Source organism: Schistocerca cancellata, chromosome 7 (genome assembly GCF_023864275.1).
Source record: "Schistocerca cancellata isolate TAMUIC-IGC-003103 chromosome 7, iqSchCanc2.1, whole genome shotgun sequence".
Classification (NCBI taxonomy): Eukaryota; Metazoa; Arthropoda; class Insecta; order Orthoptera; family Acrididae; genus Schistocerca; species Schistocerca cancellata.
The window spans coordinates 296010110-296024649 of NC_064632.1; the positions used below are offsets into that span (position 1 = coordinate 296010110).

Below are 14540 nucleotides of genomic sequence, written 5' to 3' on the forward strand. Positions count from 1 at the left end.
CACGCAGACTACCACTCGCGAATAGCATCAAGGAAGGGGAGGGGGGCGGCCGAGAATAACGTCTACATTCGACAGACGGATCACTTCATGCGACACTGTGGAAAGATTTGGAATTTAAATCAGGAAACTGACGCAAAGAACTAGTGTCAAGGACTTAATGTGACCCCTTCTCGCCAGCCAAAAACTGGCAATGGAAAGTTGTCACCACCAGGATTCGAACCGGCTTATCTCTGAGTCGAACACCACCGCAAACGCGTGAATTGGCCACCTCAGCCACGGAGACTGGTTTCCGACTCGTAGTAGATACTAATTCCTAGTTATCGACAAAATACGGGTGTCCGGGAAGTAAGGACGAGTTTAAAGTTTGCCCCATTTTGTCATATGACAGTTGGCAGCCGTGTTTCTTTCATTATTAGTAGTCTGATAGCTTTTGTGTGCTGAGCGTTGTTGTTTGGTGTTTATTTCCGTCATGGAGCAGTTGACAACTGAGTAACGTGTCCAAGTGATAAGAAATTATTACAAAAACAGTGGAAATCCCGCTGCAACCGTTCGTGAATTGCGTATGTAATGCTGCTCCAAACGAATCATCATTTCGGAAGTTGATCCGGAAGTTTGACACCACTGGTTCTGTTTCAAACGTTAAGAAAACAGGACGATCGCGTTCTGTTCGAAACAAGAAAACGTTGCTGTCTTGCGTGACAATGTGACCCTAAACCCCAGAAAACCGGTTCGCCGACGAGCTCAACAATTGAATTTATCACCAAGTTCACTGCATCAAATCCTTTCAAAAGATCTCAAAATGCATGCGTACAAGATTCAACTTACACAAGAGTTGAAGCCTGCAGATCATGGAAAGAGACATCGATTTGTTCAACAGGTCTTGGATTGACAAGAGGAGAACGAGAACGTCACACAAAGAATAAGTTTCTCAGCTGAGGCGCACTTCCACCTCAGTGAGTACGTCAATAAGCAGAACTGCAGAATTGGGGTAGCGAAAATCCGCAAGTGACTGTGGAAGATGAGATGCATTCACGACGCACGACTGGTGTGGGTTCTGGGCAGGAGGAATGATCGGCCCGTACTTTTTTGAAAATGATGAGGGAGCTACCGTGACTACATACACCGACCGTCACCGGAACATGCTTTCTGATTGGCTTTTTCCTCTTGTTGATGAAACTGACAATTTTGGTTTCAACAAGATGGTGCGACATGTCACACATCCCGTGAAACGATTTCTCTGCTGAATCGAAAGTTTCGTCAAAAAATTCTCTCTTGGCGTGGCAACCAGGAATGGCCTGTAAGATCATGCTATCTTACTCCTAGTGATTTTTTGAGGGTATTTGTGAAATCAGAAGTTAGTGAAAAAATCACAAACAGTACACCAATTGAAGTTAAAAGGGTTTACTACCGGCATCCGACTAGATGTTTGCCAGCGCCCCCTCGAGAACTTCAATGAATGCATTTCTCGCTGCCGGGCGGCTTTGGGTGGAGGATATGATTTTTCATCTATAAATGGGAGAAGTTACTTAATGTGTTTGTTAAGAGAAAAAATACATTTTCAATAAATTCTATAGTACCGGTACTGTAATATTCATCTCTGATTCCGGGACACCCTCTATTATTAAAAGAATAGTCTTATAAAGTGTTGTTTTAACCACCTTGTAATCTTGATATAACGCCAAAATGTTCAGAAAGTGTAGTCACCCCTGGAATTAATATTTGACGGGTACTGATTTCGAGTGTGATGCACTAAATCCTTAATTTTGGTTTCAATGGCGTTGGACTTCAATACAAGTGACTCCTGAAACATGAAATCTAGGAGCCGGATCGGAACATTAACACGGAAGGACCTGTGAGGGCAGGTCGTGATTCGCATATGGACGTCCCAGTCGGCCATAGCAGAGCATGCGAAGGTTCCGGGTTCGAATCCTGGCCAGTCATACAGTTTTAATCTGTCACGAAGTTCCAAAACGACGCACACTGCACTGCAAAGTATAATTTTACCACCGTAAAATATAATTTTAAAACGCTTTCTAACAGAGGGTTTTGCATCGGACTGTGTTTCTAGAATATAAATAGCTCTTGGTGCAAATGTTCCCAGGTTTGTTAAATTGTATTTATTCTACTTGGTTTCCGAAAATAATTTTTATATTGCTACACAAGTGTGACAAGCAATCGCGAACATGCAAGCGGAGAGAATAAGGTTTCATAAACCAAGAAACACGTGCTCCAGATGGTGTTCCCAACCCAAAACTAGTGTCTAGTGCTGAAAGTCTCAAGTTCAAAATTATTTTAAAACTCCAAAATGAACCGGAGAGTGTCAAGCAAAGTGTCCGCCGCTCCAGAACTTTGTGGTAGATTCAAACTGTGTGTCGGACCAGGAACCTTGTAACTTATGGCTAATGCGCAGGACAGCCGAGAGACAAAGTGCTGTGTTCGAAGCCAGGCTTGATACAAACTTTCAATTTGACAGAACTTTTTTTAATATTCGGAGCGCTTGTCTACTGTACGTGTTAAATCTATTTGTACTACACCCCAGCGTTGTTGCTCTGAGAACTGAAACGCCTCTAAGCATTGTTTAAAATTTGCATACTGTCATAAATATGGAAGTAACATAAACGAAAATGATAGTTCGATTCACTAGCTGATGAATCGACAGGAGGAGTACAGAATGAGTTGGAACTTCACCAACGAAATTTCGGATGCAATCTGGGGAAATTTTCTGAGTATTTTGGTGTGAGGCATCCGTGACCTCCGACAGCTTTTTCCGGTGTTTGCAAAGAGTTTTATCACCTACCCCCTTCCCCCCCCCCCATTTACTTCGTATCTGCGTTTCACTGAAAATATCCGCACGGCAGGCGCTGTGTGTCTTCTTTGGAAACAGTTCCATTAGCTCACGATATTTGCTGTTGACAATAGTAATGTCCACTTTACTACTCTTTGCTCTCAAGCATGCATTTGGGATTGCTGAGTTTGCTTTACCAGTTGTATGTTGATAGTGATGCGCAGCGAAGGGTACGTTTAGCATTGAGAAGCTAACGACTTTGCATCGCTGAATACACCTGTTATCGTCAGACAACGGAAGTTAAACACTGGGCGTGAACAGTACTTGGATAGGTGACAGCCTGTGTGTGGTACGTGTCATTAGCTGCTTTCCCTTTGCATTTACGCCATGAGGGAAGAGAGGTGGTGGTGTAAATTCACTGATCACCAGACTTTGAGGCCAGTGCCTTCGATTAAATACCAAACCCCTCCGCAGTGTGTCCTGAACAGAGGGTGTGCGACAGATGGTGATCTCTTCATCAGGTGGGGACGTTAAGCGCTGCGACCACCTTGGTACTACTCGACAGAATCCACACTCCTTCTGCCATCATCATCCAACACAAACACTACACCCCACTACACACACATACACACTCCATTACTGCCGTAGTTTGAACCAATGTATTAAGGAGGTAACAGCGATCTGTTCTTGATCATCAATTAGTAAAAGTAATTAAGATCGAAGAATATCTCATATATTAAAATGGTTAGTTTCGGCACTTTTAATCGGCCATCTTCAGATCTTGATTACCGTTTGGCTTGAGCTAGCGGTGTTGTGAACAGCTTGGGCTTAATGGTGCACATAATATGAAAGTGACCGATTGCACGTGTCTAAACCGATCATTTTCATGAATGAGATATTCTCCGATTTTGACTATTTTTACTAATTGTCCCTGACAGTCACCTACGCTTATCAGAAACACTCAAACATACAATTCTCAGACTTCACGAATGGAAGGTGCGTAGAGAGACAGAAAAACCTTTCCAATTAGTCGGCTGAACCTGCGCTGGCCAAGCTGTTAAAGGCGCTACAGTCTGGAACCGAGCGGCCGCTACGGTCGCAGGTTCGAATCCTGCCTCGGGCATGGATGTGTGTGATGTCCTTAGGTTAGTTAGGTTTAAGTAGTTCTAAGTTCTAGGGGACTGATGACCTTAGAAGTTAAGTCCCATAGTGCTCAGAGCCATTTGAACCTGCGCTACGCGGTGTCCCAGCCAACAATGCCGTAAGACTTTACTTACATTTTTATTTATGCAGTGTGGGCCGATACACACTTCTCGTACGGGTTTACTATATACTTTGGAGGAGCTGTGCCCAGTTGCTCCCGTTGCGGCAACAATCATTTCACAACAATTTTACATCTGCATCTTCGCGACCTACACTGATGACCACTGACCACCGCAAGGTTGAATGACTCCTGGTGGAGCTGGGGGCACGCGACTCAGTAAGGAAAGAACGTAAGTCGAACAAAGACGAATTGGCAGACATTATAGTGAAGATACAGGCCTCAAACGCGGAAATCCGCTGATAAGCGATTTTGACAAAGGGCACATTGTTGTGCAGCTGCAGCTGAAAACGAAAATCTCTGAAACGGCCTCTTGGCGTACTACTGTCTTGAGCACCTATGGAAAGGGTTGAAGGGTAGTGAAATAACGAGTAGGCCGTATGGTATTAGACGACTACGTCTCACCACAAGACGCAGTAACCAGGATAGGCAGCGATCTGTGGCAGATCTACGACAGAGTACAATGCTGGTGCAGGCATAAGTGTTTCGAAGCACACCGTTCAAAGACCATTGTCGAACATAGAGCTCCACGTCACACTACCTCTACATACTCCTGTGTAGACCCAACGACATCGTGAGTTATGACGGCGGTGGGCACAGGATCACTGAGTTTTCACCGTGGATCAATAGAAACGTGACGCCTGTTGAGTGAATCGCATTTGTTGCTACACCAGGCCGATAGCTGGGTCCTTACACGCCGTAATCCTCGGCGAACGGCTGCAGTAATCATACACCGCGACACAGATGCAGGCCGGTGAGGGCAGAACTGTGCTATGGGGTACATTGACTTCGTGGGATCTGCCGGAGTAATCGAAGGCGTCATGACAACAGTGAAATACGTGAACATTATTGCGGACCACCTGCATCGCTTCATGCTAGACGTCTGGCCCTATGGTGGTGATATCTTCCAAAAGGATAACTGTCCTTCTTGCGAGGTCAGAATCATGTAAAGTGGTTTGAGGGGCATTACAGTGAACCATGTTGATGTCTTCGCCAGAAAATGTGCCCGATATGTACCCGTTGGAACACAATGAGGTGCCAGCTGTGTGTCCGTGAACCACCATCCCGTAATTTCCGGGAATGGTTGACCTGTGCATAGATGTATGGTGTCACGTACTTCTGGAATCCCGTCAAGGACTTGTAGAATTCATGCTAAACAAAATATCTGTTGTACTGTGTTTCAAAAGCGTAACAACACGCCATTAAACAGGTGATCATAATGTTTCTGCTCATCGGCATATCTATAGTGCTGGATACCATTGTCCACATACAGCTAACACTGCTAGAAAGACAAACCAGTGACAGAATTGAACAGTGCCGAATGCAAGCGTGAGGAGGAACAGCAAAGTAGACATCACTGTTGTTAACAACAAATAATGGGAGTGAATGGAATCACGGAGAGATTTACTACTGAAAATTCGGGATAGCACTTTCCAGGAGGAGTCAGACAACATATTACTTCCCCCCCCCCCCCCCCCCCATATACATTTCGGGTAATGAACACGAGGAGAAAATTCGAGAAATTATAGCCAATACAGAGGCTTACCGACAACCATTCTTCCCTCAAACTACGAGGTGCGACAGTAAAGTAAATAGACTGATTTTCTTTGAAAGATGTGGCAACCCTGCAGGCTTGCATAGGCCATATATCTTTGATCTTGGTCTATAACCTGCTTCTAGTCCAAGCGGCACATCGATGCATCAGCTCAGTTGTGAGTTGTGCTGTAATAAGTTAACATGTGTTTGTGTCTCTCGTCGTGGAAATGGAACCGCATAATATTGCGCAATGGTATGCCATTTCTTTTTGTGTTAAATTGGGTGAAAACGCGACAACTTACGGTAAGCTTCAGAAGGCTTTTGGAGAGGAGGTTATGTCAAGAGCTCAAGTTTTTCGTTGGCATAAAATGTTTAGTGAAGGCAGAACGAATGTTGAAGATGAAGACCGCAGTGGACGACCATCAACCTCACGGACGGATGCGAACTTGGCCAGGGTGCGTGAACTCCTACGATCTGATCGAAGATTATCTGTGAGAATGACTGCAGAAGGACTGAACATCAGTCGAGAAACGGTTCGTCTAATAATAACTGAAGATCTTGGTATGAGAAAGATTTGTACAAAAATGGTTCCCAAAAATCTCACATCACCACACCGAGAAACACGGAAAAATGTGGCAGCCGATCTGTTAGAGAAAACGGAAATCAATCCAGAATTGTTGAGTCGTGTTATCACTGGTGATGAAAGTTGGGTTTCTCAGTACGATCCAGAGACAAAGCGCCAAAGTTCGCAATGGTGCGCAAAGAGATCACCCAGACCTAACAAAGCTCACATGTTAAAGTCAAAAGTGAAATGCATGCTTGTGTGATTCTTAGATTCCAAGGGAATTGCTCATAAAGAGTGGGTGCCTCCTAGACAAACAGTTAACAAATATTACTACAAAGAAATTTTAGAAAGACTTCGTAAAAGAGTTCTTCGTGTCCGTGCCAACATTGCTGATAATTGGATTCTGCATCACGATAATGCGCCATCCCATACTGCTCTGTCAGTACAGCAATTTTTAACCTCAAAACAAATTTCAGTACTACCACAGCCACCTTATTCACCAGATACCGCTCCGTGTCACTTTCTTCTATTTCCAAGAGTCAAAACGGCGGTCAGGGAACACCATTTTCAAACAACACGTCCAAAAAGCTGTGACGAGGGTCTTGGAGGATATTACAGAAGATGAGTTCCAGAAATTTTACAATCAATGACAGAAGCGCTGGAAAATGTGCAATCAGAAGGGAACTACTTTGAAGGAGCCTACACTAATCTTGATTAAAATGGTAAGCAACATTTTTTTTTCACATCAGTCTCATTACTTTACTGTCGCATCTCGTATTCCAGAGTCGAGCAGGGTTGGAGGGATCAGATAGTGGTACCGAAAGTACCCTCCACCACACAACATTAGGTGGCTTGCGGAGTATGATGTAGATGTAGATGAATTTTCTTTGCGATCAAGACAGACTACACAACCGTCGGCATTTGCAGTGTTACGCACGTATTTTCTGTGCAACAGAGATACAAAGATAAATGAAGATCTCGACTCGACAGTTAAGCCGCCCTCACACGGAACGAGGGAACTAACGCGGCGTGAATGCTGACACGACATCTGGCCTCACGAGAGAGAGGGCCGTCAACACACGGTACGGTCTGCTTAACGAGATTTGCTCCCTGAGCGCTCTCCGGCAGCCATTGTCGGCTTTATTTGGCTCGCAGACCACACAGTTTCCTTACGAAATCGGACGTGTGTAAAACAGCTGCGTTAACTCTGTTATCAATTGTCGAAGAAGAGCGGAGAAAGTTGTGAAGAAGATTCTGTACTCGTCGATGGCTGGAAAAGCGAATTTCTGACAGAGAAACAGTAGATAACGCTGTCCAACGATCTGTGATACATAGCACAAGTTATTCGTTAAGGGGAGATGTTGATGAAATTGACCAAAAATGTCAATTTTCGATTTATTTTTTATTTGTTAGTACAACTCATGGACAATAAGTTCCCATAGTTTCAACGTTGAAATCGCATTCAAAGTGCCTATAAATTAAAAGTGTGAAGCGGCATCCCTGCGACGCCTACGTTTCTAAGCAGCACTTCAATACCAGCTCAGTGAACAACGATCCTGTGTATTACTTTCAACCAAACGTGTGCGGGATACATCTAGAAGGCCTTGATACATACTCTTTGGTTTTATAGGTCATCTTTGGCCGAGCCTGCACTTCTCAAAAAGTGTGTTGACGGCAAAACCCAAAATCCAAATGAGTCTCTAAATTCACTAATATGGAAACAATGCCCTAACACATTTTCATCTGCTACAGTTGTCAGAATTGCAACTTATGATGCAGTTATTGCACTTAATGACGGGAACGTCGGGAGGATGAATGTATTAGAAAGAATGGGCTTCAAGATAGGAAATTTCACTCAAGACATACTGAGAAATATAGATTTACATCGCGTCTCTGTAGCTGAAAAGTCAGTTGAAGACCTGGTAAAGGAAAGAAGACAGGCAACGAGAAACCAGAAGAGAAGCGTTGAAGGGAAAGACGACCCAGAGTACAAATGTGGTGCCTTCTGAAGAAGTGACATAAGGAAAAAGTTAGGCTGAACTTTAAATTACGTTTCCTGAAAAGTTAGTTTTTTAAAGTTTATGTACCTTTTCCTCAGATGCTATGCATCCTAGAATTATGAAATTTTGTACGCATATTTCTGTAAACCTAATAAACTTCTTCTCAAGAGCAAATTTTGAAATTTTGATTGCAAGCTGAGATATGTGGCAAAGTGCTTGGAATTTTTATGAATTTAAAATAGTACTTGTGGAATTATAACTAAAAATTATGAAAATTTTCCTATTTGAACTATTCCAAAACCCTCATGAGAGAAGCTTACAACATATAAAGAGATGAAGCAGAGAAATTTTTTTAGAAATCTTTTGAATACTTTCTGAGAATTATAAATAAAAATAATGAAAATTTTCCTATTTGACCTATTCCAAAACCCTCACGAGGGAAGCTTACAACATATAAAGAGATGAAGCAGAGAAAGTTTTGTAGAAATCTCTTGAATACTTTCTGAGAAAAAGGAACATACATTATTTTTTGAAAATAAAACTTCATATTTCATTCAAAAAAAGTTGAATATACATAATCAAAGGATTTTATATGTAAATGTGTCACTTTCATGTAAAGCGTGGTACAAAATTTCATTGCCATATCTCCAAAACTGTGGATTTGGTGCATTTTTGAAATAGCGTGTGTTTTTCATCAACGTCCCTCCTAACTCAAATGAATTTTCATCACTTTTCGGTTTTAAATTGAATGGAGTTAAGGTATAAAGTCTAATGTCAGTTTTCGCATGCATAACATCCTTATTCTCGGTGCTGAATTGACTACCAGCACTCTGAAATAGCATTCTTCATCACATAGATTTCAAGATCGAGATTCGTTTCGTAGCTTGAATGGAGCAGAAAGTTTTTTCGAATCTGCACACCATAACTGAAAAAGAAATTTAGCGCTAAGATGCAGACATGAGCTAATGCAAAACTCAGACGTATATACATTTCACGTAAAGTTTCATAAATGCAAAAACTTTCGGGGTATACATGTCCGAAAGAACAGACACCACACATTCATATAGCTGAGTCCCCTAGATGAGGAATGGATCCACGTTCTTCAGTGCGGATGCACAAGTACGTCCAAACTCCTTTTGGAATCTCAGAGTAGCGAGCATGCAGGAAAAGAAGAGGGACTGCGAATAGATGGCGCTGAGGCACTGAGGCGCAGTTCCGATAGCGCTGTGTCACGGATGGCGCTGTGGTTAATCCACCTGCCTAGCAAACAGGAGGTCCCAGGTTTGTATCCTAGTCTGGTACACATTTTCACTAGTAGCCACTAATTCCGAGTAATGTCCCAATGCAGCTGACATCAGTATCATGATTTCCTTTCCTGCCTCCTCCACCTACATTTTACGTTAAGCTTCCAGTGTGTAACTTCTATTTGGTTCCAGACGTAGAGAAGTAGTTACGTATACATCTCTGGCCACTGGGGAAACATTCCAGCCGCTGGCCTTTGCAACAAGGAAAAAAAAAAAAAAAGAAACAATCGTATGGCGTTGTTGGCCGGGAGGCCCCATTCGGGGGAGTTCGGCCGCCATATTGCAAGTCCTTTTTAGTTGACGCCACTTCGGCGAGTTGCGGGTCAATGATGATGGTCACACAACAACCAGTCCCCTGCCGGGAATCGAACTCAGGTCCCCTGGGTGGTTAGCGGTAAGGCTACCGTTTCGTTACGGAGGCGGACTGCAACAAGAATTGCAGGAATTACATTATTTATAACAAATAAATTGAATTTTGACATACTATTTCTATTAAATGAATAAGAAAGACCCTGAAAATTAAAAGAAAAAGCCGAAGGAGGTGAACGCGAACTAACTACTTTCTTATTTTCAGCTTCAAACGCCATCAACTTATCTACAGATTCATCACAACGAGAGATCTTCTCGTGTGGTGTAGACAGCGTAAAGACTCCAGAATGAGATTTTCACTCTGCAGCAGACTGTGCGCTGATATGAAACTTCCTGGCAGATGAAAACTGTATGCCGGACCGAGACTCGAACTCGGGACCTTTGCCTTTCGCGGGCAAGTGCACTACTTGTCCCGAGTTCGAGTCTCGGTCCGGCATACAGTTTTAATCTGCCAGGAAGTTTCATATCAGCGCACACTCCGCTGCAGAGTGAAAATCTCATTCTGGAAACATCCTCCAGGCCGTGGCTAAGCCATGTCTCCGCAATATCCTTTCTTCCGGGAGTGCTAGTTCAAATGGTTCAAATGGCTCTGAGCACTATGGGACTTAACAGCTATGGTCATCAGTCCCCTAGAACTTAGAACTACTTAAACCTAACTAACCTAAGGACATCACACAACACCCAGTCATCACGAGGCAGAGAAAATCCCTGACCCCGCCGGGAATCGAACCCGGGAACCCGGGCGTCGGAAGCGAGAACGCTACCGCACGACCACGAGCTGCGGACGGAGTGCTAGTTCTGCAAGGTTCGTAGAAGAGCTTCTGTAAAGTTTGGAAGGTAGGAGACGAGGTACTGGCAGAAGTAAAGCTGTGAGGACCGGGCCTGACTCGTGCTTTGGTAGCTCAGATGGTAGAGCAGTTGCCCGCGAAAGGCAAAGGTCCCGAGCTCGAGTCTATATCTGGCACACAGTTTTAATCTGCCAGGAAGTTTCAGCGTAATGACTGTTTCTACAACTGTCATTAACTGATATTTAATTGCGACAAATTGCATCAAAACGATTTTTCGATAGATCATGATGGTACCGAAGCATTCAAATGGTGTACTTGCATAGCACACAAGCTATAACACTAAAACATCGAATACAGGATGCCATTATGTACCGATATGTAGTTTCATGTAGCTTTACTACAACAAATCGCAGTCAAAATGACACGTTTTCAAAAGATACTCACTTAGCAGACGCTTGGAAACAGGTTATATTCATATCACGTACTCTATGATAGAGAAAACCCAATAAACACGTTGTTTAATTTAATTCAATATGGCGGCTCGTCAGATCTGCTTGTGTTATAAAAAACGATGTTGCATCTCATTGACCATATACCACTCCATGAGGCAAAAGTCTGGCACAGCACATTCTTCATTTCGCGCTCCTCAATGTAGTGAGACATGGAATTCCTCCCCCCCCCCGTGACGTCACCAGCTCCCCGTCCATGTGAAGAGGACTGCTTAGGGCACCACTATGAAAAGCAGGTTTATTGCATTGAAAACATGGTATGTGTCGTGGTTTACTCATATTGCTTGCTTTACGATAAACCGAAAAATGTCAGCTCTGCCACTATTTTCAGACTCTCACTAATGTCAACTTTGTCACAATGTGTGCACGTAAACAGCGGTAAGTGCCAAAACATGGCTGTTAGTGCTTGCTACCAACACATCCGATATTCATGGAGCAAATGCTATTCAGAAACAATTTTTACAAATGTGAAGCTGATGTGGATATGTGGATAACTGCGAAGGTAAAGATCCTGATCATTTTGCTGAACCCAAGCGCGCTTCAGATGTTGTTGACAAACCAAGTAAATGAGCATAATTCATTAAGCTAGTAAACAATGTCGTGTCCCTCACCACTGTATACGTGAATTTACGTGATGACAAAAACGTTAAGGGGTATCATTAACATTCTTTACGTACTGTACTAAGACGACACTAAAATTAATTTTATATTGTGCCCAATCATAGGTTAATGTTTGAGGTTGTATTTCATTACTTCACAAACTGGTAATGCAAATTTTAGTATCGTAACGCAAATAATGCGGACCTTCTAATTTGTATTTTTGAGAGCTTTCACAGTAATGTTCGTTAACTCGCCAGCAAATAACAATTGGTAACGATGGTAACTGATAAGTGCACTCAGTTTGCAAGTTACCAATGTTCCATAACCACTGAGGTAGTTTTAATAATAAAATTTAGGCTGGAATTAACGATTTTCAAAATATGTCGTTACTCTAGTAATATTTAAAAACAATGACTTATGTGAATAAAATAATCACATGGATATACTTGAAATATCTCTTTATGAGAATTTATTGAAACTTTACAGCTGAGGTTTTCAAAAGTCAAGCACCTTGAGACTAATGAGCGCTGATGCCAAAATAGAAACTGTTGCTTAACAGCGTCTGACATTTTAAACAATTATCATTATTCTTCACTTTCAGTTGCACATTTTTAGGTACACGGCACTCTTCGGCCTCTCTGGATCATTTTTAGGTCGATGAAGTTGTGGCAGTGTAAGAACTGCACGAGAGATTACTGCAACTGAGACTGAAGAATAAATAATTGTTTTAAACAACCGTACAGTTCCTGTTCTGTCGTGACGAATATCTCGGCTGTAATAAGCCTCTCAAATTTTGTTGCTAAGATTCGGATTTACACTATATTCACAGCAATGAGACTAGGCTGGAAGAATGATTGACTAAATAATAAATCTTTCGCAATTTGATTTTTGCTATTTCCTTCGGAATACACTATTATAATTTCGGCTCGTAGTAGTTGAGAGGTGATCGAGCACTGTCATTTCGAAATTAGGTATATTGCAAGACGCATTACCTTTCAGGAACAATGGCTACACAGCCGACATCGTAATAGTGTATCCAGAACGAATGGCGAAAGAAATATCATTTAGACCACTTCACATGACTGTGCCTCGTCGTAATAAAAACGTCATCTAATGTATTAATTTTACGAAAAAAACGTTACGAGTGCATCCAGCAACGTACTCACCTGCCAAGGTGAGCAGCGCGAAGCCCAGGAACTGATGATAGGAGGCCATCTGCAGAAACCGTCAGACGTCGTGTGACTGGTAGGTAGGCGGCAGTCTAGGCGGCGAGCTTGTGTAACATGTCAGCAGGCAGAAGTCTGTCCCGAGCACAAACAATCCGCGACTATTATAGTAGTAGCAATATCTATACGAGATAATTCCCTCTTAAGCGATGCCGACTCCTTCGCACGTGACTCAGTTCGTCAAGACTGACACTTCTGGAACTGGAGCAGTGCCAATGGTTCGCAAGGTCGACTGCTCTGCCCGATAGCGGAACTATCTTCCTCTGCCGCGTCGCTGGCGCAAGTGTATCCACAGATGTAGCGGAAGGCAAGCGAATACGTCTTATACGTACCGAGAGCAAGCAGTTGTCTTCGGTATCAGTATTAGGCAGCTGAGTGTGAAATTTGTAACGAATCGCTAAGTAAAAGAAGAAAATTGGAAGAGAGACGTCTATTCTGAACAAACTATGGGGGAGGTACCCTGATCATTTATTTAGCCGATCTCAGAGTGAGACTCTGGAGCCGCACAATCTGAAAGAGTTTCGTGAGTGACAGTTCAGACGTGATAGGTTAAGTGTAAGAATAACACAGTGCAGAACAAGAGTCTAATGCTGTCGTTCGTGGGAAGCCGTATAGTGCGAGGTAATTCTGTGTGGGAAGTAACGTAGCCCGGTGCGAACGGAGGCGCGCCGGCGTGGCCGCAGCGACGCCACGAGGTCCCGGGCGCGACTGCCGGCCGGCCGAGGAGGAGCAGCGGCGCTGACTGCTGCGGCGTCGGCGTCGGCGTCGGCGTCGGCGTCGGCGTCGGCGGCCGTCTGTCGGCGCGGCGGCCACAGCCTGCGCGGCCGGGCGCGGCGGCGCGCTTGCGCCCCTCGAGTTCGCCGGGAAGCCGAAGCTCCAGGCGCCACACAGCCCCACTGTCCGCACGCGGCGGACAACCAGGGTAGAGCTTCGCCAGCGGTCGATACTTATCTATCGCTTTCCGAGCGGGGAACGCTTCCCTCCACCCTCTGACACACACCTCTGACGCACACACACACACACACACACACACACACACACATCACAAGTTATGGAACACATTCACTGTCACCACCCACTTGTACCCCATAGCCCGCCGAAGTGGCCGTGCGGTTAAAGGCGCTGCAGTCTGGAACCGCACGACCGCTACGGTCGCAGGTTCGAATCCTGCCTCGGGCATGGATGTTTGTGATGTCCTTAGGTTAGTTAGGTTTAACTAGTTCTAAGTTCTAGGGGACTAATGACCTCAGCAGTTGAGTCCCATAGTGCTCAGAGCCATTTGAACCATTTTTTTGTACCCCATAATCGATTTATTAATTTTGAAGTAAGTTAATAATTCGGACGGCTGGTGACATTTTGACGTCACTTAGCACTATCAGTTAGTGACACACTGCAGGGAGAGGTAGCAACGGTAGAACTTGTATAGCCGGCCGTGATGCCCGAGCGGTTCTAGGCGCTCAGTCCGAAACCGCGCGACTGCTATGGTCGCAGGTTCGAATCCTGCCTCGGGCATTGATGTGTGTGATGTCCTTAGGTT

General features: G+C 43.9%; 1 protein-coding gene across 2 annotated transcripts in view; it reads right to left on the reverse strand.

Moving 5' to 3' along the window:
* The window catches only part of LOC126092479 (uncharacterized), a 352804-nt gene extending 339101 nt beyond the window's left edge, over nucleotides 1–13703 (reverse strand). For both annotated transcript variants that reach the window (XM_049908099.1, XM_049908098.1), the window contains exon 1: nucleotides 12944–13703. In XM_049908099.1, coding sequence (XP_049764056.1) covers nucleotides 12944–12992 — 49 coding nt within the window. In that variant the 5' untranslated portion in view covers nucleotides 12993–13703. The remainder of the gene's footprint in view (nucleotides 1–12943) is intronic.
* Nucleotides 13704–14540: the final 837 nt, after the last annotated feature.